General features: G+C 53.3%; 8 protein-coding genes across 8 annotated transcripts in view; 5 read left to right on the top strand and 3 right to left on the bottom strand.

The window, feature by feature from the left end:
- Positions 1-662: 662 nt before the first annotated feature.
- Positions 663-4038, bottom strand: BDZ99DRAFT_568011 (uncharacterized protein; the record flags this gene model as incomplete). The annotated part of the gene is made up of 6 exons (XM_033727750.1): positions 663-951; positions 1006-1651; positions 1701-2237; positions 2295-2821; positions 2894-3544; positions 3602-4038. 6 exons carry the CDS (start codon positions 4036-4038, stop codon positions 663-665), a joined length of 3087 nt encoding a protein of 1028 aa, XP_033581345.1.
- Positions 4039-4833: 795 nt separating this feature from the next.
- BDZ99DRAFT_437293 (uncharacterized protein) lies at positions 4834-5767 on the top strand (the record flags this gene model as incomplete). Its single annotated transcript, XM_033717577.1, has 3 exons — positions 4834-5224; positions 5334-5545; positions 5633-5767. The coding sequence occupies exons 1-3, from the start codon at positions 5023-5025 to the stop codon at positions 5765-5767; spliced, it is 549 nt and encodes a 182-aa protein (XP_033581344.1). The 5' UTR covers positions 4834-5022.
- A 675-nt stretch (positions 5768-6442) lies between these two features.
- BDZ99DRAFT_516978 (ras-domain-containing protein) lies at positions 6443-7290 on the bottom strand (the record flags this gene model as incomplete). Its single annotated transcript, XM_033725124.1, has 4 exons — positions 6443-6925; positions 6977-6982; positions 7049-7127; positions 7178-7290. The coding sequence occupies 4 exons, from the start codon at positions 7288-7290 to the stop codon at positions 6443-6445; spliced, it is 681 nt and encodes a 226-aa protein (XP_033581343.1).
- A 1101-nt stretch (positions 7291-8391) lies between these two features.
- BDZ99DRAFT_235781 (uncharacterized protein) lies at positions 8392-12408 on the top strand. Its single transcript, XM_033713564.1, has 5 exons — positions 8392-8502; positions 8645-9416; positions 9477-9718; positions 9776-10038; positions 10086-12408. Exons 2-5 carry the CDS (start codon positions 8668-8670, stop codon positions 12324-12326), a joined length of 3495 nt encoding a protein of 1164 aa, XP_033581342.1. The 5' UTR covers positions 8392-8502; positions 8645-8667; the 3' UTR covers positions 12327-12408.
- Positions 12409-14306: 1898 nt separating this feature from the next.
- Positions 14307-16691, top strand: BDZ99DRAFT_410868 (P-loop containing nucleoside triphosphate hydrolase protein; the record flags this gene model as incomplete). Its single annotated transcript, XM_033716602.1, has 4 exons — positions 14307-14480; positions 14520-15345; positions 15449-16198; positions 16254-16691. The coding sequence occupies 4 exons, from the start codon at positions 14310-14312 to the stop codon at positions 16487-16489; spliced, it is 1983 nt and encodes a 660-aa protein (XP_033581341.1). The 3' UTR covers positions 16490-16691.
- On the bottom strand, positions 16248-19603 carry BDZ99DRAFT_554921 (Sec34-domain-containing protein). Its single transcript, XM_033727140.1, has 5 exons — positions 19484-19603; positions 19134-19405; positions 18725-19064; positions 17650-18675; positions 16248-17567 (listed from the first exon to the last, which is right to left on the bottom strand). Exons 1-5 carry the CDS (start codon positions 19589-19591, stop codon positions 16701-16703), a joined length of 2613 nt encoding a protein of 870 aa, XP_033581340.1. The 5' UTR covers positions 19592-19603; the 3' UTR covers positions 16248-16700.
- A 162-nt stretch (positions 19604-19765) lies between these two features.
- Positions 19766-21908, top strand: BDZ99DRAFT_235727 (RCC1/BLIP-II). The gene has a single exon (XM_033713563.1). It carries the CDS (start codon positions 19907-19909, stop codon positions 21683-21685), a length of 1779 nt encoding a protein of 592 aa, XP_033581339.1. The 5' UTR covers positions 19766-19906; the 3' UTR covers positions 21686-21908.
- Positions 21909-22116: 208 nt separating this feature from the next.
- Positions 22117-24856, top strand: part of BDZ99DRAFT_346007 (TPR-like protein) — a gene marked incomplete at both ends in the record, with an annotated part of 3208 nt that continues 468 nt past the window's right edge. Inside the window, one exon of the mRNA XM_033714436.1 lies at positions 22117-23459. Within this exon, the coding sequence (XP_033581338.1) occupies positions 22117-23459 (1343 nt within the window). The remainder of the gene's footprint in view (positions 23460-24856) is intronic.

The following is a 24856-nucleotide window of genomic DNA, read 5'->3' as shown; positions in this document are numbered from 1 at the left end:
TCCGTCTCCCGATGGCTGGGCGGTGGTGGGTCGTGGAGGAGGATCGAAGTACACGATGACAAAGAAGCCGTGTAAATGTGGGGTGGTGGAGGAGAGCAAAAGATGGAGAGGAGTGGACCCCATGGCTAGAGCGGGGGAGGAGCAAACGGAGGGAGTCGAACAGCCCATGGGTGGAGGGGGTTGGGTGGTGAACATCGGCGATGGCAATTGCCGATGATTGGCCGGTGGGGGGGGCGAGGGTGGTGGTGGTGCTCAGCATCATGCAGGGGGGTAGATGGCGGGTAGCTGAGCCGGGGAGGGGGGGTGGAGGGTTCGAAGAGGTTGGGGAAGATGGGGATTGTGGTTGGGGTGGAGTGGTGGGTATGGGTATGGTGGAAAACGGTGAAGAGTAGAGAGAGAAGAGATCGAAGGGGTCTATTAGAATTGCATCTCTGTGATGGTTACCAAAACCTGCACCTAGCTATTAGTCTTCCTGATTTTGAAGAAGAGCCCCCCAAGTGCAGCAGCCCCTTTGTTGGTTTATAGGCCGTAGCATCTGAACATTGGTGGAGCGCGAATGTAGTACATGAGCGCCCTGGTTGCTACTGGCAGTGATTAATGTAGGTGATTGTCATAATCCAACAAAGTGCAGCAGCCCCTTGATCGCCATGATACGATCTCTTCTACTCGGCGTGTAAAGATTCCTCGACGTGGTTTTCGACATCGTCTTGGATGTGCTCCTCGACGTGCTCCCCGATATGCTCCCCAATCCGTTTCCTTTCGCGGGTCTCATCATCCCACTCGGAAATGTTCCTGATACGACTCTTCGATTTGCTATGGTCCGTTCCGTCATCGACATCTTGTTCTACCTTCCGCTTCTTTAAATGAGAGCTATCATACTGAGGCTCGATATGCTGAACCTCGGTCCCATTCTCATCGTCCTGCTCTAGTTTCCTCTTGCCTAGATGGGAGCTATTGTGCTGTGCTCCATCTGATTACGCCTAGGTGCCACCATCATCGTTCTACTCCAATTTTGGCTTCTTTGGGATGGGAGCGTCAAGGTATGACTCGCCAACTTCATGCGTGGTTTTATTTTCCTCGCCGTAGTCCAAGTTCCGCTTTTTGAGATCGGACTGATCATTCTGTGACTTTCCAAGTAGATGCCCAGTTAGACGAGCACTGTCATGCATTGGCTCGTCGGGTTCAGGATCCGTCTCCTCCTCGTGGTGTGGTTCGTCATCCAGAATCTGGATTTCTGGACTGGGGTAATCGGAACCGCTGTGACAAGAGTCGTCGTCTCGACATTGACCCCTTGGCCTTGTTCGATCGCGGATACTTTGGGTGGGTTTCCCCGGCGTATGATTGAAACTTTCCTCAAAGCTCTTGACCCATTTATTGGTATCATCTAAGAGTCTGTGCATCCTTTCCATCCCAACATCTGGGTGAAAACAGGTGAAGAGCAGTATCATATTATCGTCTCCGTCGATTTGAACAGGATGCATTCTTCCAGAGGCGCAGAGGGTACGAACTCCCCAAACCCATTCCCCACTGTTCCCTAACATAATTCTGAAATCGAGCATCAACTGTGTTCCGGAACGGAGGCGTTCTTCAAACAAAGGTCGTTCGTCGGACGGAATGCTGTCAATTCCTACGTGAGCGTATTGAAGGGTTCCTAGACCAAATCAGCAACTGAACGAGGATGAAAGTGATATACAACGTACTCGCTAGCTTTTGGTGCTCCACCCAGAAGTTTTCCACCAACACCACTCTTTGATCTTCAAGTCCCGGCTCCGGGTATTCGAAATCTGGCCAGCTGGCCCTAGGCTTTGGTCCCAAGGAGTTACCAGTAACGACCCAAGCGATCAGAAAATCTTTATTCTGACTCTCCACAGACCCAGGCGGCGCCCAGTGAGAGCGAACGAAACCATCATCCGATCCGCTGTCACTAGAAACTTCCACCGCGAAGCTCGGGGGCGCAAATGGAGATGAGCCGAAATACTCATCAATTTGCTTGGGTGGAACATACATACACCGTACTATACCGCCGATATTTTGTCTGCCTATTGGCTCGGCCTGATCCCAATATTCCTCACTGATGCTAGGGATGGGCCTCACTTCATCCTCTGATACTGTCAAGGGTACACTCTCGATATCATCAGCACGCCCACTTGTGTTTTTCTCTTCTTGACTGTCGCCATTACTCAATGCGTCGTACTTGAAAAATTGCCGCAACATAGCGTCAGGCCATAGGCTGTTTTCTGTTGATCGGTTAGATCAAGCGTTAACCCGCCAATATTTGACGGTATTCTACGTACCTTTCTTATTTATGTCTTCGTCTTCTTGCATATCCACGTCTTCGTCTTTGTGCGCATCCACATCTTCGTCTTCATACTCGTCATTTTTCATCGCTTCTTCATTTTTCTTCTGTGGGGGTGCCAGCGGGCCTGTGCAAAACACAGAAACGGAAGCTAGTTCATGCCATTTCCGTCCGCCCATCAAATCTGGAGGAACAGGTTGAGGCGGCCGAGATTCTGGCTTGACCGGGGTTGATTTCTTTGGTTCGAATGGCGCGCCTGAATGAGCATGCGCCGAGAAACCCCCGGCAAATTTGATTCTGAGATGTCGATCGATCATCCTGATACGTTTGATACCGGCAGTTTCGCGATCTTCCTCGATGATGACTCCATCTCTAGCACGTTTCTTCTTGGATGGAGGCGCTGTGGGCCCAAATGCAGGCGCGCCGAATTGCGCTGGCAACTTCCATGGCCGCGGTAGGGAGTGGGAGGGTGGTTCAACATCGTTGATCTCGGTCACTCGCCTATACCATACACTGCAAGTGGAACTAATATGTTCAGCTAAACACTGTGTTTTGGTCGCGACAAATGAGCGAAAGGCGAAAAAAAGGAGTACATACCATTGCACTTCTTCACCCGTTGGTTGGCTGGATATAGAATGACAATTAGGACAGCTCACCAGCTTTTTGTTGTCAGCTTCTTTAGTGTCACTTTGAAATATCAAGCTCATGTCGACACGCTGGCCGCTAAAGAATGCTCCCTCCCACAAAGATGTCCTGTCAATTTCACGGCGCGTGCTCTGTTCTTGGATTACGAATTGTTTCCTTCGAACTTGCGAATATCCCTTTAGACCTTTGAACCGAATTTCAAGGACGGCATCAAACGCCTCCCACGAGGTAATGAAACGGAGATGTACTGGCGCTACGCGTCCAAGTGCGTCCTCTAGAATGAATGGGTCCTCCGACAACGGGCGATGGAGAGCTGTCAGTGATTTCCTGATGGCTACAACTTCGCGAAAGATTGCCAAGTTTCCAGCTATAAGGCGCGTCATGAAGATCTTGAGGTCCGATCCGAGATTCTTGATCCATTCTAAACGTTCTGACATCGTGCCAGCGAGCGTGTTCCCCGCTGTAATCAGCTGGTCATTATCCTCGAGCCGGGCGCGGACTTCCTCCAACACTTCATCTTGGTTTTCGAGAGAGGATTGTATCCGGTGTCCTGAAGCAGTTATCTGCGAATCTAAATGATCGTTGGTGACTTTAAGGAGAGTCCTGGTTATAGTCAGCATGGAATTATCGGGTATTGAAATACATGTCAGGATTCCATACACGTTCGCCGTTGCGAGTAGCATGTTCATCGAATTCGTATAAGCCGACAGCTCAGTACGAAACCTAACTACCTCGTCCTTCCGCGATATATGCCATTGAATCTTCCTGGCCGCATGCTTCACGGCACTTCCCGAGCCCGTGGCCGAAAGACTAGAATTGAATTTTCGGATGCGCTTTGTGAACCCATCGACTGAAACGCGGCATTTCTCGACAGTGCGGCTCGCCGTCTCGCAGAGCGCTTGTAGTTCCGGAGTTGCACGATGGCTTCTGGAGAGCTGGACAACCTGGAGTAGTGCAGTGTCAAGAATATAGAGCTCGCGGACGACTGCCTGATATTCTGCAGCTGATCCGCGGCTGTCATTGAGCGCGAGTAGAAGGTCTTTGACGAGGAGGCTGACGGAGATGATATCTCCTACTGAGCCGAAGGTGATGGGCATTGTTATGGGCACAGAGCGGTATAACGTCCAGAGTATGAAAGAATGAAGAGAGACGATCAAGATACGGCTTTGAGGTCTTGCGAGGTCAATATATGAATGAGTTCGAGCCGGTGGGGCTATGCAGCTCCGCCCAATTCAGCCTCGTGTGATTTGCGAAGTGATTGGAGGGTATATTGCAGCCTTACAAATGGGGCCGCAGATGATATGCATGCTTATCGCTGGCACTTGGCGTGCCACGAGTGTATTTGGCCATGCTTTTGTACTAAGCCACCAAGGCAAGGAGGTCTGTTGAAGTCCCATCCTCAGGAGGAGTTCCTGGAAGTTGTGATGCATCTCGCACATAGAACCCACGATTCCCTATCTTATTTCGAAACAGGGACGAGAAGGTATACGATCTCGCGGGATCCAATCCGTGAGATACCTCTCATGATAGACGGCGAGGTTTTAGGAAGCTGCCATGCGAGATTGAGGCTTCGATTTGTCTGTGAACGGGTGCGTGATTGATGAGATGGTAGAAGTAGTCCTAGGTAACAGCCCTGCCCAGGATTAGAGCATTCTGATCACTAGGTTCAATTGATCCCTTATCTCGACAAATATAAGCAGCGGCATAGCGTAGACGTTACACGTAACGTCAAATACAATGTATTACCGGTATAGGAAGGATGTGGGAAGGGTGTTGAACGCAGTGCGCAAATGCGCAAAACTCTAGCGCTGGAGATGGTCACGAGACTATTCCGCAGATTTACACAACACCAAATAGCTTCTTATTATGGAAACGATTCATTCAACACAGATAAGAAAGCAGTCTGCTATCTCCAACTGCAAACAACGTAAAGGCTTGAGATTCTTCCAAAAGGTCAGGTCAAAGACCACGTGACACAATACCCCCTGCACCTCGAATCTCAGACCTCAGAGTTCTACCGCCACCAACTTCCACACGCATTCAATCTTCCTCTCCAACCAATTCGCCCATCATAACGCACCATGCCTCCCTCACGCTCCCTCTTCCCCTTCCGACCGACCTTCCGTCCCACATCTACCTCGCAACTCCCTCAAACATGCCTCCTCCGAAAAACCTTCACCCCAACCTCCGTATCAACCTTACCCCACAAACCCGCACCCTTCAGCTCCTCATCAAAACTACTAGCACGGAAAGGCAAAGGCGACAAGAGCGACCCTAGGATAAGTGCGTGCCTCCCCAATCCCTCCCTTCCCCCTCCAACATCCCCCATTCCCAACTTCTCCGCCCGAGCATCACGGAACAAAGATTGATTCTGACTAACGGATGTATAAAGCCTCAATCCGCTACCACCTCTCGCACGCCCTAACCCCCCGCCCGCTGCGCCTCTCGCGTCTCCGCGCGCTCCGCCACTGGACCATCCACCGCGCGTGGCAGCTGCACCGGTCCAAGCAGCGCGCGGCCGCCGAGCTGAGCCTCGAAAAACAGTACGCCTCCATGCGCGCGGCGTGCGAAGCGCTGCGGCTCATTGACGAGAACGGGATGACGGTGCCGGGCGGCAGCGGGCTGAGCGTCGGGGAGGAGGGGTACGGGGGCGGCGTCGGGGTCAACGAGGCGAAGGGGGTAAAAGGGGAGGGGAGGAACGTGGGGCGGCTGTATCGCGCGGCGATGGATAAGACGGGGGTGTGGGATGGCGTGCCGATTGAGTATGCACGGTGCCAGACGGATTTCCCGGCGCGGGAGGGGTGGAATCATGGGTGGACGAGGTGAGGGGGGGGGTGTTTGAAGATGGGTGGATGGGGTGGATCGAGGTTTCGCATTGGGTGAGGATGGGGTGTTTGGGATGTTGCAATTATACAGTGTACCACCAGCGTTAGCATTTAGGGGAGCGAATGATGTGTATAATACGCCATGTCACTTTTACTTGAATAAAACGATGGAGTGTAACATCTTTTCAAGTCAACAACGACTATGATGAATAAAGTCACAGCAAAGCACCGCACGACATGGTACGCAGGCCGTCCCAGCGCAAGCCGTCCCAGCGCAAGCCATGCCGCTTCGCTAGAATGTAAAAAGCGCAGCAACTCGCCAATCAGGCCCAGAAAAGAATAATCGCCACTGCCAACTTTCTAGCCCCCCTTTATCCCCCATCCATCCATCCGTTTCCTCCAGATCCTGATCAAAAGAGCGTGGAATGATAGGCGTTCGTCGCACATATCATCATAAAAGATTAATGTGAAACCCATAGTGTGTAGGCTTCTGATTTTTGCAGTGTAAAGCAAGAAACAGGAAAACACAAGGTTTGAAACGAACAAAGTTAGCAAAAATCCGCTCAAATAAAACGCCGTAGGGGTTCCTGGAGAACCCGAGACTCCGCCCAATGCAGTTCGATCCGGGATGGTTGTGAGTAAGTAGATAGGTATGTTGGTGGCGAGGTAAGGGTGATCACAGAATAATGCAGCAGCCGCCTCCCTCGCTTTTGTCCACGGATAGCAGCGCGGCACGGGTAGCGGCTTCGAAGACGTCGTCCACGCCATCGCCTGTCAGGGAAGAGCACTCGAGGTATTTTCGCGCGCCAATTTCTTCCTTCATGTCGTTGCCCACTTTAGTTGATGTAAATTTGAGGGACTTCTTGCGCATCTCCTCAATGGCCAGAGGATCATCACGAAGGTCCTTCTTGAGGCCGACGAGGATAATAGGTACGTTAGGGCAGCGTTCGCGGGCCTCTTCTGCCCACTTGTGTTTTACGTTTTCGAGGGAGTCGGGCGAGTCGACGGAGAAGCCGATGAGGATCACGTGGGCTTTGGAGTAGGCGAGCGGGCGGAGTCGTTCGTAGTCTTCTTGACCCGCGGTATCCCACAGGGCTAGCTGAACTGATTTACCATCAACACGGCAATCCGTGACGTAGTTCTCAAATACCGTGGGAACCTGTCAGGGGATTAGTGCCCATTTCATTTCTTGAGACAATGGTGTACTCACGTAACGCTAGAGAGCTAGTTAGCGAGAATTTCAGAAATACGACGTCAATGGCCTAGAAGGAAGGGGACTTACAGTGGGGAAGTATCCTAACGTAAACACGCTGAGAAGACTGGTTTTGCCGCAAGCACCGTCTCCGATAATTACTAGCTTCCTGTAAGGGAGATGGTCAGCTGTTGCTCTTCGTAGAGGCGCTAAGTGCACATCTGGGCGGGAAAGGCAAGCGGCAGGAACGATAACAAGAAAGATTGGAGTACAGTGGCACAAAGAAAGCCAGATAAAGAGGTCGGCGGTTCCGAGACGATAAAATGGGACATGGGTGCCATGCAACCCAAAGTTATTTTTAGTCGTGGAGAAGCGGATCGGGAACGCCAATGCAGGCTATCGCAGCTCGCGTAGTCTTTGGCCTGCACGGAGGACCTCTGAAAAGATAAAAGTTCCCCGGTTCGAATTGCTCGCAATTGAAAGATTGGGGGGCAAAATTCGGGGGTTGTGTAAGAAAGTGGAGTGCTGTAGGGATTGACCAAACAGGAACTGTCATGTCATGACCAGAGCAGGTCATGCCATGGTCAAAGCACCAGTGGTGAACAACAAAAGGAAAGATTGCCGTACCTCCGCATCACGCTCTCTGTGTTCTGTGCCATTGCGGATGATGTACCGGGCGGTGGCTCCGGGAAGGGTCTTGCAGAGGCGCGACGGATGTCCTAGGAGTATCAAACTCGCAGATACACCGCAGAGCAATGCCGTGCTATTCCCGCGACCGAGTATGCGCTTTCCGATCCAAACAAAGCCCCTGAAGAGAGTCGTAGTCACCCGCGCGACTGGTGTTCAGGCGGCTGACGGCAGCTACCTAGGCGGGTATTGGGATCTGGTGGTTGGCGGCGGTCGGCGCGCAGCAGGCAGTGGAAAAGGCGAGTTACGGCTGTGACGGGGCCCGTCGCTCAGGCTGTAGGCGTCGGTCTCGTGGTGTTTGTCGGAGTGAAGGAGTGACACGGCGGGCGGCAATGCGTTGGGCGTAGTCGAAACGGGTGGGGGCGCAGCGGTGCGAGCAGGTGAGGGAGGCTGGATCTGGGGTTGAGGACGCCGGGTGTTTTGAACCTTGGAAGAGCGCAGAGCCGCTGAGGCGAAGGGCAGCGAAGGGGGACGAAGAGGTTGTAGGAGTGGTGACTGAGCGTGCGTGAGCAAGCAGACGGGGGAGCGATGACTTTCTAGGCAATACGAAGTACCTAGGTCGGACTCGCTCGCACCTGCGAGCTGCCCAGTGCAACTTGCCGCGTGTTTTAGCCCCGGGCCTCAGCCTCTTTCCAAGCGACTGCTCGTGCACGTGATCCGTAATGTTACAGCTGGCGGTAGATTACCAGCAATACCACCGACGTAAGGGCTTCTCATCAACACCATCGCCTTGCGAAGAAGCGGCTCAAGCCTCCACCGACCACCCTCTTGCACCCGCCCGCCTTCCTCTCGAGCAGCCTCTCACGCCCCGGCCCGGTCGTCAGGCCGTGGAGTCTGCCAATCCCTCGTCCCAGATAGTACGTGACCCGTTTGGAGGGGCGACCAGCCCAACTTGCACCAGACCACCTCACATAAAAAACCTCGCTGCCCGCCCGTCACGACCTCCGCGCAGGCACAAACGCCGAGAGCAGTGTTGCTAACAGCCCGTGGTTCTCCCAGACGACGCCCAAACACACGCTCCCATGGCTCAAGGCACCAAGGGCCAAACAGCCGCAGCGGCCGCACCTCCCAATGGCGTCACAGCAACACAACCCTCAGCACCGGCAACCGTCAATCGCAAGAAGCAGAAGCGCCGCGAGAAGCAGGCCGCTCGCCAGGCTGCAGAGCAGCCACCGCCCTCGGACGCAAACTCGCGAAATGGCCACATTCCCCACAACCACATCCACTCGGGTGGTCCCGTACCAGACTACAGCGGCCCGGAGTTTGATGACCATGGCCAGTATGACGGCGAGGAGTACTACAGCGAAGACGAGGAGCAGATGTACCGTGGCGCCACCCAGAACGGCCAATACCCGGCCGACTACGATCTACATGGCGCTGAGAAGAAGTCAAAAAAGAAGAAGAAGGCCAGATCTGCGACTCAACAACCGCCCTACAGCATCCGCGATGGCTCTGCACCGCCCCCGCCACCTCCTCCGCCCCCGCAGCTATCCACAGACACCTTCCGAACCGTCCAACGAGGCGCAAACTCGAAAGATCGGATCTGGAACACGTCGACCTCCGAGGAGCGGGAACGGATTAAGGAGTTCTGGCTCTCCCTCGGCGAGGACGACCGGAAGTCTCTGGTCAAAATCGAGAAGGAAGCGGTGCTGCGGAAGATGAAGGAGCAGCAGAAGCACTCGTGTAGCTGCACGGTGTGCGGACGGAAGCGTACGGCTATAGAGGAGGAGCTAGAGGTTCTTTACGATGCCTACTATGAGGAGCTAGAGCAGTACGCAAACCACCAGCAAGACGGCGGGCCTATATTACCTCCTCTAAATCGATATAACAGATATCCCATCGGCACGCGAGAGCCGCCGGATCGCATACCTCACATGTCGGGCGGACGCGAACCGCCTCGGATACGAGAGCTAGACGACTCGGAAGAAGAGGACGATGACGATCCCGACGACGAGGATTATAGCGACGACGAGGAGGAAGACGACTACCTCAGCGAAGATGAGGAAGAGCTACCTCCTCGAGGGGAAGCGGCATCACACATGTTCAATTTTGGAAACAGTTTGACAGTCAAAGGTTGCCCCTCAAATCCAGGGGTTTGTATGAGAAAAGGTTCGCTAATAATCATTCTAGGAGGCATACTCACGGTTGCGGACGATCTGCTAAAGAACGACGGCAAGAAGTTCATCGAGATGATGGAACAGCTAGCGGAACGACGAATGCAGCGAGAGGAAGAGGCCCAGTACGCCGCCGCCGGCGTGCATCCCGGGCCACATTCATATGCCAAGACTCATCCTCACAATCACCCCCCACCTCCGGAAGAAGACGAATACGAGGAGGAGGACGATGAGGAGTACGACGACGAGGAATATGACGATGAAGAAGAGGATGAGGTGGTTCGTATGCCTGTTCTATGATGGATTCTCAAAGCTAAGTATTGCAGCAGGATACCATGACCGAAGAACAGCGAATGGAGGAGGGCCGGCGAATGTTCCAGATATTTGCTGCGCGAATGTTCGAACAGCGCGTGCTGACTGCATATCGAGAAAAGGTCGCCGCGGAGCGTCAAGCCAAACTTCTGGAAGAGCTGGAGGAGGACGCTGCTCGGGAAGCCCAACGGGATCTAAAGAAATCCAAGGAGGCCCAGAAGCGAAAGGAGAAAAAGGAGAAACAGAAGCAGATCAAGGCAGAAGAAAAGGCCCGGAAGGATGCCGAAAAGGCTGATGCGGAGGCGGCGGCCAAGGCTGCGGAAGAGAAGAAGCAAGAGGAGCAGAGGCGCAAAAAGGAAGAGCAGCGAAAGAAAAAGGAGGCCGAGCGGAAAGCCCAGGAGGAAGAGAAGCAACGCAAGGAGGCCGAGCGACTCCAGAGACTCCGGGAAGAACGCGAGCGCCAGCAAGAGACCGAACGGAAGGCTCGTGAGCAGAAGGCCCAGGAGAAGAAAGCTCGTGACGAAACGAAGAAGAAGGAACGCGAAGAGCGTGAAGCCCGTGAAAAGGACGCCCGTGAGAAGAAGGCTCAGGAAGATAAAGATAGGCGGGAGCGCGATATCAAAGCCCGAGTGGAAAAGGAGCGGTCCCGGAAAGATGATCCAACGGCAACCCTCCAGCCGACTATGGTGAAGAGGCCAAATCAGCCAGTAGCTGTCGCGCTTCCTCCAGGACTGCTTTCAAAACAATCTTCCGCGGGATTTCCATCACCTCATGTGCAAGTCGCAACTCCGGCCATCTCAAAGGCACCAACTCCAGTGCGACCACGGCAGAGCTCTCAGCAAGGCTCTCACGGCTCCTCTCCAAAGACACCACAGGTCGCCCCGGGCACAAGCAAGTCGATGTCACCAAACAACGCCACCCCCCTTGCCCAGCACTCGATGCAGCCAAAATCAATTCTCACGAAACAATCAACAGCCCAGGCCCAACCTCCTCTCCACCATCCACAGCCTGCGTCGCCGATGCCTCCAATAGGGCCGCCACCTGGAATGCAACCACCGGGCTTTGGAATAGGAGGCATGCCACCCGGGTTGAATGGCTTCCAACACGGTCAGCCGCCTCTAAACCCAAATATGATGGGGCCCCGTCCGCCCATTGGCCACAATATGCCAGGGATGTATCCACCAGGGGGCAACCAGTTTCGACAGTTCCCGCCGGGTATGCACGGACCTCCAGGTATGCCAATGGGTCGTGGATTTCCGATGGAGGGACCGCCAGGCTTTCCCCCGAGCATGTCCGGCATAAACACTGGCGGCCAAATGTCTGGTTTTAGTATTGGAATACCAGCTCATTCTAGACAACAGTCGGCATCTTTTGAGAAACCGAATGTTGAGCCTCCCATTGCCGCTCCTCAGGCCCAACCGATTGCGCGACCTACACCGATCCAGCGACCTTCGAGCGTTAAACCTCACGAGGGCACACCTGAGAACAAGCGGACGCATGGACCGGACATTGATGAGCTCGCCAACCATCTAGGCAGCAAAGCTCTGCTTGATGATGCAGATGATCTTGTTCAGGATATCTCCTCCTTAGATGTCAATGGCCGTCGCTCAAGCATGCAAGCTGGGGGGATGTCAAGAACTCCAAGCATGCCGTTCAATTTCCCACAGGGACAAGGCCAGGCCCGGCAGGAGCCTTTTGCGCCATTCGGTACATCCAATGGAGCTGGTAGTGCTTGGAGTACACCTTCAATGGGCGGCATGGGGTTTTCAATGCCTGCAGCACCTGGATGGGGCAATTCGCCCACGTCTGGGATGTTCAACGGCGGCTTTTCCATGATGGGGAACCAAGGTTTCTCTAACAAAGCGCGAATCAATGCAATCCGCCGTATGGTGTGCAACGCCTGCAAGGGTTTAGCCAGCCGACAAACCTCGGCGGACGGATACTACGCCATACACGATGTATACCAGCAGCTTGAGGCTTTGCGATCGCCCAGCGAGCCCCAGCCCACAATGGGTGATATTGTTGAGGTCTGCGACATATTCGGCGATGCGTCTAATGGTGGAGGCACGCTCGAAACGAAGACGAGTCCGGTGGACAACATGGAACGCCTGATCAAGTTCGAGGACACGGGGATGACGACTCCATCCCTGGGCGAGATAGGCAGCCCAATCCCTGGTCATAGCATGCCCGCGGGGTCTGCTTTCGGCATGAGGCCGCTCCAATCACTTGGCCCCGGATTTCCTCAGCACTATTAAGCATTTTCAGCGACATGCATGTTATACTAGTTCTACCGGGCGGATGCCAGTATAACGCCTCTTGCATGGCGCTTCTGTGTTTCCTTCCACTCTGCACTCATGGATGGTGTTTATTTGTTGCTCTATTGGCATGTCCGGGATATCGGCGTGCTTTCTGCGTCACGTTACTGGGAGGACGTGTGGCATCCCTCTCTGCTTCGTGCAGCTCTGTAGTTTGGTATTCCTGGACGACATGGGGCTGTAGTCATTCGACCAAGAATGAATCTTCTCTTGCAAAAAGAGTATGAATTATCGAACCCTTGACCACTCGCGGGACGTGATGTTTGATTCTGATCTCCAATGACACTTTGACTAACTTGGTTAGGTATCTAGGTTCTGTATAGGATCCACCACCGACCCGGGAAGGGCTCCATAGATGCGTCCTTTGACTAATGCCTTGGTACATATATGCGTCCTCGTCTGCAGTGGTGTGAAGCGCCTCTCCATACAGTGAAAACTCGTTTTGACGTTCATCTTATATCCCGTTCTTGCACGCTATAACGCTTACCCATCCGATACACCTCTTTTTAGTATGGGCTAACGTTATATTCTTAGTTATATCTATGGCGAAGGGTAAAACAAGTAATAAAATATAACTCTAACTAATTCTTAAGGTGCAACACCCTCTAACTTGCTTTCATGTGACTATTTGTTATAACGTTATGCTACGGTATAACGTTCATAACCCCCTGGCCCCGAGCTGAACGGTATAGCGAGTTTTTACTGTACTGCGCAATACTGAATCAAATGTCGAATGCTGACCATTCTTAGTTTGCCCATCCCTCTTTTACCTAGCTCCGCGGCCAGCCCAGGCGGCGATGCAAGCTTCATACCGGTGAGTTCACATGCAGTTCAGCACCATGTCCCTACAAAGCTACCGATACTATTTCGATTAGTGCCTGCCTGCTCCACCACGACTCAGCCCCGCCCAACATCACAACTCTTCTTTCCATCTCTGTTCCCCACTGCCCTGTTAATTCTAAGGATAAGACGTTCTCTCTAAAGATGCCCCAATTACGGGTGGCCAGCAACGCTCGCCGCGGTTGCATGCGGCAGACGGCCGACGATTGGTTAGGCGGCCTGCTCACGCTGCATGATGCAACTCAGCTGCACGTCTCAGCCTCAGAGAACCACAGGCTAGCAGCAGCGGACTTGGACTGATTGTCATTAGCCTGACGTTGCTTCTTTCCCCCCGAGGTACCGCTGGACCTCCAACCAAGATTCTGCTATAACGGCTGCCTGGCCTTTCAGCTTCCGCCAGCACGCGCCTAATATAGGCTAATATAAAGTGCGGTGCTTTCCTTTCGAATTGAATGTCGTCGATGCATTAAGATATCGCACAAGTGCCAGGGTGAGATAGCGCTGTGTTTATTCATTTTCAACCGCACGCAGATCAGCGCGGATTCGGGTTTGGATCTCATCTACCTTCGAATCGGGTGCAGAATCCCTTCTCTTTGAATCGTGGTAGAAGATATGGAGGCACCTCCAGCGGCGCCAGCATCTCTCGTTTGCAATGGCGACGTCCCAGCTGCCTCGCCTCCAGCTCCAGCTCCAGCTCCACCCACCGTTCTTGACCCCGTCGAAGCCACAAACAACGACGGGGACACACCTGCGCCGGACGAAACCAATGATACAAAGGGCACCGAGCCCAAAGAGAAATCCAGCAAGCCGGCCAAAATGTCTCGTAGATATTCTCTCTACTCCTCCTCAATTGGCTCGAGGCCACAGTCCCCGCAGCCGGTCCAGAAAGTCGTCCACAAGATCGAGTATCGTCATGTCAGCACTAACAATCTCGTCTTTGAGGAAGAATCTGATCGCTTTGCAGCGAGTAAGACGCCTCCGGAGCAGCCAGTACTTGAGGTCATCACAGTCGCGTTCACCGCACATGAGCGGTCTCCCTATGCCTACGGCCGCGAAGCCGCGAAGCCGCCGCCAATCCACTCCATGGGCCACAAATACATTCAAATCAACTCCGCGGCTGTTATCAACGCGCTGAGAGCGGTTGTGGAGTACTATCCTGGCCAGAATCTCATTGACGACACGATCACGATCCCGGAGCCGTACACCATCCTCGTGCACCACGAGAAGGAGCTTGTAGCATACCGTGAGAACTTCGTACCAGGAGATAATATAGACGAAGACGAAAGGTGTGAGGGTGAGGCCGATTCTTACGAGCATCTTGGCATTGTGTTTGAATTCTTGCAGCAGACGTTGAAGGACTCCTTAGGGAAAGAGATGGAGAGACATGCTCGCGCTATTCCGGTCACAACATACGAGATGCTTTGGACGCTTTTCAAGCCTGGAACCGACGTCTACTATGACACACATAGCTGTGGCATCCTCGACAGCTACGTCGTCAAGTCTATCAATTGGGAGATCAACAACGGAAGTCCGGTTCGGTATACGCTCTGTCTGTGGAATCTCTACTATGACTCTATCTACATCGGCCCACGGAACCACCTCGCGATAATCCTGCCATTCGATGGAGAGAAAGAAATCGCAAGCCTAGACATTTTCCCATGTGAATACGTAAACATGGAGAAGCACAAAGAGACTGCAGAAGAGATGCGGAAGCGGCTAGAGGAGAGAGGGAAGATGTTCTATCGCTTGACTAGCAAGCAGTGTATGTGGTATGATGGGCTCACAACTACTTTCCCAAAGCATCGCTTTACAGGACTGGTTTACGTTGACTCGGAGTCCTTCTGGACGAGCTTGCAAGCCGACAAACCTCCTCCCAGTGCGAAAATGGCGCCAAATTCTCCCCCGCCTCTGCTGTCAGACGATGTCGGAGAACGTTCAATCGGCGGCATTCCGAATTGCTTCTGTAAGCGATGCGTCAAGCTGAACAGTAGGAATCGCAAGAACCGGTTCGCGGATTACGCCAGGATAAACCCCATTACTGGCGCCGAGCTGACACCCCATCAGCTATTTCTGTGTGATAGGAGTGTGCACGGATTCATCCTGAAAGTCAGAAATTGGCGTAAGTAACCATTTTCTAGTTTTATCATACCTAGCTCTAATTCCGAACACCTCAAAGGTTCCCTTAGCAAATTTCACAAGACCTCATCCTAACAGATTTATAGACCGCCTCGACGCCTCCTGCTTCTCAGAACCCAAATACGACGTCCGCCTGGTCGACGAACTCGTCATCGCCCCAACAACCCGCAACCTCATCAAATGCCTCTCCTCCAAATACACCCGCAGCGACCCCAAACCCGCCCCCGACCGCGCCATCACAACCTCGACCCTCCAAACGCAAGACCAATGGACCGCCGACTTCGTCCAAGGTAAAGGCGAAGGCCTGATCTTCCTGCTCCACGGCAAGCCCGGCGTCGGCAAGACCTACACGGCCGAATGCATCGCTGAGTACACCAAGCGGCCGCTCCTCTCCCTGACCTGCACTGACATCGGCACGAACCCCATGACCATCGAGAGCAAGCTGACCTACTGGTTCAAGCTCGCGAAGCACTGGGGCGCCATCCTGCTCATCGACGAGGCCGACATCTACATGGAGCAGCGCATCACGCAGGACCTCCAGCGCAACAACCTCGTCGCGGGCTTCCTGCGCGCCATGGAGTACTACCAGGGGATTCTGTTTCTGACGACAAACCGCATTGGCACGTTTGACGAGGCGTTTATGAGCCGCATTCATGTGAGCGTGCACTATCCGGATTTCAGGGACGAGGAGAGGGGCGAGGTGTGGGATGCGTTTTTCCGCAAGCTGGAGCGCGAGAGGGGCACGGAGGTGGTGGTGGGCGAGAGCGCGAGGCGGTATGTGAAGGAGAGTCGGGAGGTTAGGGGCGTCAAGTGGAATGGGAGGGAGATTCGGAATGGTGCGTACTCACCCTTATTTCGTATGGAAGACAACGCTAACGTGCAACACTCTAGCTTTCCAAACCGCCGTCGCCCTCGCCGAAGTCGAGAGCGACAAAGACGATCAGGCCCGCATCATCGTCAAGGACCAGCACATCCGCTCCATTGTGCGCATGTCGGCGGCTTTCAAGAAGTATCTTAACACGCTGCATGGGGATCAGTCGCAGCGCGCCGCGCGGCAGGGACTGAGAGTGGATGATTTCGACGAGAAGGAGGGCGATGGGAAGGGCGCTTTTGCGCATTATGTGTAGGGATGGGTTTGGCATAGTGGATTGGTATGTCGAGGCCAGTGTACTTACAGTGTCGTGACAAAGGCCTGGCCACCACTGTCTCAAGCCCTTCGATAGGTGTTGGAAGCCAAAACGGCGCTTATAGCAATCGATTCGATACTCTCGGTGAAGTCGCTGAGCTGCCTATGTCCCTGATCCCATTTTGTAACTTAGACAGAACCCGTTATTTTGGTTAGGTACTTCCACTCCTCCCGTACCCCGTCCCCGTACCCTCACTCCGACTCTCTGGACTCTCCACCATCTCATCCGCTTCCTCCATAATCCCAAGCCCTAATCTCCCAACCTTGAACACGCTGGCGCCCCACTCAGCGAACGCATCTGGGTCCCAGACATCCGACTCCCTCCCCTTCCCCTTCGCCTTCCCACCACCCCTCATCCCTGACCCATTCGCGCCGCCACCCACATCACTAGCCACGGTGGCCGCCCACCCCTCATAAACCTCAACCACCCTCTCCAACACCGCCGCCACCAGCGTCTCCCGCGTGCGACTATCTTCAATATACGCATCCAGCTTCTGCCTCAAAAACGGGACCTCCTTCTCCACCGCCTCACGCACTTGCGCGACCAGCTCCCCCGGATCCGCACCAGCCCCCTTCCCATTACTCTTCCCCTTCCCATCCGTATGCGCAGAAATAGCCGCCGTCATCCTCCCCGAAAACGCGCCCGTAAACTCCGCAATCGCCCCCCGCAGCCGCGCATCCAGCTCCGCCTTCGCATCGAGCATGTTCTCCACGACGCGCGGCATCAGCCCGCCGCCCACCATCCGCACCAGATTGCGCGGGTTGAAGAGGCCGCCGCGCGCGCGGAGCTCCCAGAACGTGTTGCTGATGGAGGCGAAGTCGAAGGAGAGGTCGGTTTCCGGGGTGACGAATTCGATGTCGAAGGCGACGATTTGCTGCTTCAAAAGGAGGAGGTGCTTGATGAGGAAGAGGGAGGCGTCGGTCGGGGAGGCGCGGGTGGAGATTTGCGAGGCGGCGGAGAGGAGGGAGGTGGTGGTGCTGTGGACGATGCGGTGGGCGAGGTCGTCGAAGACGGTGGACTGTTTGCACCATATTAGCACGTGCTCGAAAGTAGGGATAGGGGCATAGGAAGTAAAGGGGGGCTAAAAGGAAAGGACGTACGTGGACAAGATGATATATTTTACTGAGCAACCAGATTGCTTTTCGTAGAGTTGGGTACCAGTCTTTGAACGCGACCTCGGCGTTGAAGTTCCAGCGCGAATCCGCGCCATCTTCTTCTTCGACCACCATGGGCGTTTTGGGTATCGGAGTTGCGTCGGCCGCAGGAGCCTTCTTGCCAGAGAGTGCTGGCTGCTTGCTCTTTGCGCCGGATGTTGCTGCAGTCTTGTTTTTGGCGGGATAATCTAAGTCTTCGGGTTTCGGTTTGAAGTCCTCGATGTCATTCTTCAGGACTGCGAGAGCCAGGAACACAAGTCGGGTTTGCGCGTCTTCAAGCGCGGGATGTACCAGTGCTGTGAAGTCGAGGCGACGGGTGTCGTCTGGTTCTTCCTCCTCATCATCTTCGTCTTCTTCCATATACCGCGTCTGAATGAGCGAACATAGTTCGCAGAGTTTCAAGATTTGGGTCTCGTGAATGGTCCTTGGCCGTAGGTGGTCATATAGCGGCTCGCATATTGCCTCGAGAAAATCGTAGAGTCCGTCTTCCCCGTCGAACCATTCAGCCCAGAGATCATATTCGTCAAAGCAAATGCCACGAATATAGCTGATGCTGCTCCGCGCAAAAGACACAAGATCTTTTGAAGAACTAGGTGCCTGCGCAATGTCTCCTATCTTTTTCGTCACGATTGGTAGGACTAGACGACCTCGAGTGGTCGAGTAGCTCTGATACAGCTCGTTCATGAGACTCTGGTATTCAGCTTCTGCTCCGGGCTCCGAATTGGTGGGCACCACAGCACGCTTTTGTATTTCCAGACCAATTCGCTTGAGTTCTGGTGCGCCTACCCGGAATTTGGCGTAGAGTAAAGCGGACATGGTCGTATCGTTCAATTGACGATCTGCAATTCGCTTCGCAACGTCTGCAGCGATCTCACGGAGGGCATTGGTGAAGTGTACGCGAATGAGAGTAAGGGCGCGGGTTAGAAGTAGGCGGTAGCGGGAACGGTATGTTGCAGACTCGCGGTGAGAAGGCTGCAATGAGTTAGCCAAAAGTCCAAAGTGTAATAGAAGGCACACATACATGGCCCTGCATATAATCCAAGCAATTGTCTAGATTGGAGAGCATTTCTGTAAACTCTTTTCCCCGGACAAAATTTCCAGCACCTGGAGCATTCAGCCTCTTCGTAGTTGGTTCCAGGTACATATAGTATCGAAGGTTTTCGCCCATATCGTCTGCAAGCTGAGTGATACGCTTCTGGTCTTCTATCAAGCCCTCGCATTGTGTCCTGAATGCCGTGGTCTGCGCTTCTACAGCCTGAAAGGATTCGGAGAGTGAAGAGAGTATGTCTAACGTGGAGGTAGTCTCAGAGACGAGGGAGTCGAGGTGGGTTCGTGTGAGATAAAGCTGGTCGCGGTACAAGCTGGAGGTTCCATATTAGCTTCTTCTTCTTACAAAGGTCACATCAGTCCCTCCTATGCGTGGCACGTACTGGTACTCCTCATGGCTCGCATCCAGCAACTCCTCGCCCACCCCGCCATACCACTCCCCGAAGTCCAATTCGGTCTTCATCTCCTCCCGTTCCCTCCTCTTTTCCCTCTCCAGCCCCCTCTCTTTCTTGATATGTGCCCTCACGACATCGTAGAAATCACTATAGCTCTTGGCCCTCCGCGCAACCGTGGCCTTTGGCGGGCCGGCCGACTTCTCTTCGTCCTCGATGATCTCCTGGATGCCTTCTACGCGTGCGACGTCAGCCTGACTGCCCTCCTACAAGCACACCGAAATGTCATCAATATGCGCTAGAACATACCCTTGGGAGAGTAGTAAGTGGTGGAGGCTTACGTTGGGCTGCTTGAGCAGCGACTCGCGCCGGCGGTGCTTGGACCGGTCAGGCGCTGCGTATGAGGAGCGCGGCACGAAGGCATTGTACCACGACGAATCTTCGTACATGGTGTTTTGGCGGCGTGGGAGGTGGCGGAGTGTATTAAACTATTGCGTGGTCAAAACACCAGAGATATTATGTGGGGTGGTTGAGTGTCGTGTCTAGTCAGTTCGGTCTGCAGTACTTATTCTACGGCAGACGGAATCCACAAAGTGTCATGACGTCTAGACTCGACTTCACCACGCCATCCGATGCTTGTGGATAATGGAGGCAATGTCTCTTTCTCGGTTGACTTGAGAATGCTACGTTCTTACCATTGATGCCCAGCTGTATCTTTCATCCCAAAATCGACTAATACCCTCTACTTATTAGCCTACACCACCATGCTCACCACAAGATCTCTCCCCCGAGCCATACCTCGCATCTACAAGAACCCTCGATCAAGTAGTATAAGAACATTCACGAGTCGAAACCGAAATAACAGCAGCACTCGAGTCGCAATTCACCCCTACGCCCATCGTCGTCAACGCCACTTCGTGCGCTCCATCGCCGCCGTCACCACTCTCGGAGCTCTCGCCACGGCCCTTCAGTGGGCTAGTGGTGACAATCTATACCGAGATGCTCACGCTGAAGCTCCACCGGAGCCCGAAATCGAGTTTGAGAAGGCCAGGAGGAAGGCCACGTCGAAGGAAGACAACCGAGCTTTGATCAGCTCACAGCACCTACAAGTCAAGAAGAGCTGGGAGAATCCTGGGGTGTACGCATGGGGATCGAATGCGGGAAAGGTGGTGGCACCGGACTCAGATGAAACATTCGTGAAGACACCACGACGGATATCCTTTTTCGACGGCAAGCTACTCCGGGACATCAAGCTGGACAAGACCTTCGCCGCGGCAATTGACGAGAAGGGAGATCTACTTCAATGGGGCACCGGTTTCTCGAAGGACACTGCCCAACCTACAAAAACCCTCCGAGGCAAGAACCTCACCTCTATAAATCTCTCCCGCGACCGTATTCTGGCCCTCTCCTCAAATGGCACCGTCTACTCCATCCCCGCGTCCCAGGAGGAGCAACAGACCGGTCCCAAACCCTCTTCCTCCTCATGGGCCTTCTGGACCTCGCCAAATGACATCTCTTACCGCACGCTAACCCCGCTTGATCTCTCCCGCGGCGAGAGCATCACCTCCGTCGCCACCGGCCTCGAACACACCCTTCTCCTTAGCTCTGCTGGTCGTCTCTTCACCGCTGCCTCTGCTTCTTCAGACTTCCCCGCCCGTGGCCAACTCGGAATCCCAGGCCTAACTTGGCAAACCCGCCCGCCAGGTGCTTACGACCAATGCCATGAAGTAATCACCCTTCGCGGCTTCTCCATCGCCCAAATCGCAGCAGGCGACTACCACTCCCTCGCCGCCGATCGTGATGGCCGAGTCTTCGCATTCGGCGACAACTCGTACGGCCAACTGGGGTTCGATTTCTCGGCTGATAGCACATACGTCGACGCACCATCCCTCCTTCCCATCCAGAAGTTGTATGCTGGCACAAGCCAAGTACCTAGCGTCAAGGGCGTATTTGCGGGTGGCTCATCCTCCTTTTTCACCGTCGACGCTACCAAAATTGCGTCCCCAGACTCCTCCGAACTGGACATGAAGACTGTCGGTAAAGTCACAGCAGACACCCTAGCCTGCGGCCATGGTATCTGGGGTCAGTTGGGCACAGGTCGGTGGACGCATGTTCAAACATCCCCTACCAAGATCCCCTCTCTATCCGGCCTCTTCGAATACGACGAGACGACGAATAGTGTCGTTCCGATCCGACTCTCACGTTTCAGTGTTGGCGCGAACCATGCTGCAGCTGTCATGGATAATGTGACGCATCTTGCTGCGAGCAAGTGGTCAAGTGAGAACGATACGAACTGGGGCGCTGATATCCTGTTCTTTGGGAACAATGAGTACTATCAGCTGGGCACGGGGAAGAGGAATAATGTGGCACAGCCGGTGTATATCCAGCCCCTGGATGCGGGTGCCGAAAAGAAGCTGAAGGGGGAGCAGCATCGCTTTCAGATTACGCCAAAGAATAAGGTGAAAGTGGGTGGGCGGACAGTGGAGCTGGAGCAAAGAGTTGAGTGTGGAAGGGGCTGCACAGCTGTCTATTCGGGAGTGTAAAAGTGCCCTTGAGATGAAGAATGCAGTTTCAGCTGGATGACACCTTGGGTCGCTTTCAATGATATTGGAGATGGGTTTACGCTTCTTACGCTGTTATGCCTGTACTTGTAAGACTCATACCTCCGCTTCGTCGGTACATGTAACAAAGGTCATCACGACTTATTCACAGCATGCTCTTGCCACTTCTTCTATTGTTTTCACTTTTCATACCGCGTATATTCTCTAAAGAAGTTCCGCATAACGTGCCATATTTCTACCCGGCGTCACTTCCTCTCTACTCCATTTCCGCCTCCTAATCGGGAGATGTACGCAGTGTAGCTGTTTTTACGCTTATAAATACGCGTCGTCACTTTCTCTACTCTCTACGGTCTTGGCCAACTTCTCTGTCCCATTTCGGAAATTCACCCACAGCGGATCCTAAACGAACCAAGGAAACGGAAGATATCATGAGAAAATTATTGAACGTGAGAGAGAGTACGTTCGGAGTGAAGGATCCTGACACTTTGGCTAGCTATCATAGCTTGGGGTCTTTCCTCCTTTCTCTTGATCGCCCGCGCGAGGCCGAAGAATATCTACGGAAAGCAGTACAAGGACGAGAGATGGTACTCGGCACCACTCATCCCGAAACTCTTTATAGTCGCAACATGCTATCCACAATACTGAGTCGCTTAGGGAGTCTCGAAGATTTTGAAAGCCAAAAGAAAGTAGTCACTGACTTGTGCGCAACCCTTGGAATCGAGCACCCGTTTGCTCTGATAACAATGCGGGCAACTGCACAGAGATGGGAGGAACAGGAGCGTTACCAAGATTCTATTGACTTGTATCACGAGCTTCTCCAAATCCAGAGTCAGATACTGGGCCCTGATCACGAGGACGTGCTTGGAACGAGACATGCTTTAGCATACACCCTGCAACAGTCGGGTGACAACGAGGAGGCCATTCGTCTTTACCGGGAACTAATACCTATCCAGAAGCAGGTGATTGGGCTCGAAAACTCGAATACTCTCATCACTATGGGCAATCTAGGCTACACTTTGCAGGCAGAGAAACGCTACGATGAATCCATTGCGATCCGGACGGAAGTAGTCAAAATACAGGAAGAGATCCTCAAGCCGGACGACCCGGACCTCTGCTCATCGATTGAGGGCCTAGCGGATGTTTTAAAAGAGGCAGAGCATTGCCAGGAATCTGCAGATCTTTACCGGCGACTCTGGAAAATACAAGAATCTTCTTTGGGGCCTGAACATGAAGACACTTTGGCTACAATGGAGAACCTCGGCTGTGTTCTGTACAACGGTCAGCGCTTCGAAGAAGAAATCACTGTCGAAAAAAAGCTTCTTGAGATCCGTACGCGAACACTTGGTGAGAATAACGAGGCCACATTACATACGCTCAACAACCTCAGTTCCGGACTGGAATATCTGGAAAAGTACGATGAGGCCTTGACTCACCTCCAGAAAGGGCTTCCGGTTGCTAAAGAGGTCTTGGGTGTAGACCACGTCATTACACTTGCAATGACCAACCACATGGCACTAGTCGAGCAGGACTTGAAGCACTACGATAATGCCGAGCGCCTTCACCGGCGGGTGTTGGAGAAACTTGGCGAAGAAAAAATTCTCACAGACCCGTGGGTTGTCAAGTGCTCCTGGCATTTGGCCGAGGAATTGTTCCTCGGGAAGAAATTTGAAGAAGCGGCCAGCTATTTTCAGAAATTGGTCAACGCATTGCAGACCCTCAAAGGTCCAACAGACCCAGAAACACAAGCTGCAGAAATGTTTTTACGTTTATCAGAACGCAAAAGATTTGAACATCTACGATCATTGTCGCGGGAAAGCATTCGGTCTATCTTCCACCACGTAAAAGATAGTCTTCCTGTTTTGTTTCATCACGATCTGAATAACCTACTACTTGGTCGTGAAATGAAGAAGAAGGCTAAAGTAACAAACAAAGAGAAGGAAACCGACTGTTGAGAATTGAATGTGCTGTATTAGGAGCTAGGTAGTGGTTTCTTCTTGTTGAAGCACGAATCTTAATTGTAATAGTGTGATAGGCTACGCGCTGGTTGATGCTCGTACAGCCATAGGCCTCCGGAGCATGGCTGCTAAGCTGGAGGTTATGCACGAGGTTGGGCTTGGCGGGCCGCGTTTCCAGCTCTACGAGCTGGCTAGCTTCCATCTCTTTTTCCTTAATAGAAGTATTCTGTTTCCTGGAGCACATGCATAGAATACTCGTTTAACAGGCGTCTACTAGCCCTTACATATTAACTTCAGGATGTAAACATTGGTCCCGCGGAAGTGTTTCAGGGATTAGAGAGCTAGGTTGTTTTCAACAGTTTCTCTCTTCCTCATTATAACCTGCTATATCTTCTATATTATAATTAAGCTAGAAATTCTATAGATATGCACAACCCGCACCCGTCCCCGCTTCCTCGCCTTGGACGCATCTTGCGCCCTTGGCCTCATTAACATGCCCAAACGCATATGTCGCCCTAACCCACGCCAAGCACGTGAGATGCTGATGGAATACTTCGTAGGCGGGGTTGCCCAAGCGTCCAGGGACAAGGGGAGCTTCGCTGGCAGCGAGGCGTGGGGCTGTGCACCCATCCAACTGAACACAACCTTTTGGTCGCTCCGTCGTCAGGGTGCAAGGCTCCACAAAACACAACCCTCGAAACGTTCATCAGCGGTCTGCAAATCTACCTCAAGCGCGGTTTCTAGAACCCTTGCATAGTCTCCATTTCTCTCGCCTGGACTTAGCACGACCTGTCCCGACGCTATAGCAGTTTGAGTCGCTACCGCTCGGCTCCTCCCATTGTAAGTTACCTCCCATGTCTAGCCTTGTCCACGACTCGCAACAGTTATTGATGGTATTGAAGTCGACCATATTCGTTACAGCCTCTTCCACGATATTGCTTGAAGGGTCGGACGTTAAGAACTCGTTCGAAAGCAACTGCGCGGCGATTACGGCTATTCTCTGCACTTGGTCGACCCAAGTGAAGCCTGTTACAAACCAGGAGGGGAGACGTATAGTCTAGCACACAAGCTCTACTTCCAGTATAAATACTCCGAGGCAGAGGAGCTGTTTCGACAGTCGATGCAAGAACGCAAGAAGGTCCTAGGCAAAGAGCATAAAGACACGCTTCTTAGCAAGCACTGGCTGGCGGACACACTC

This window comes from Mytilinidion resinicola (genome assembly GCF_010093595.1).
Source record: "Mytilinidion resinicola strain CBS 304.34 unplaced genomic scaffold BDZ99scaffold_4, whole genome shotgun sequence".
Classification (NCBI taxonomy): Eukaryota; Fungi; Ascomycota; class Dothideomycetes; order Mytilinidiales; family Mytilinidiaceae; genus Mytilinidion; species Mytilinidion resinicola.
This window is presented reverse-complemented; position numbering and strand designations above follow the sequence as displayed.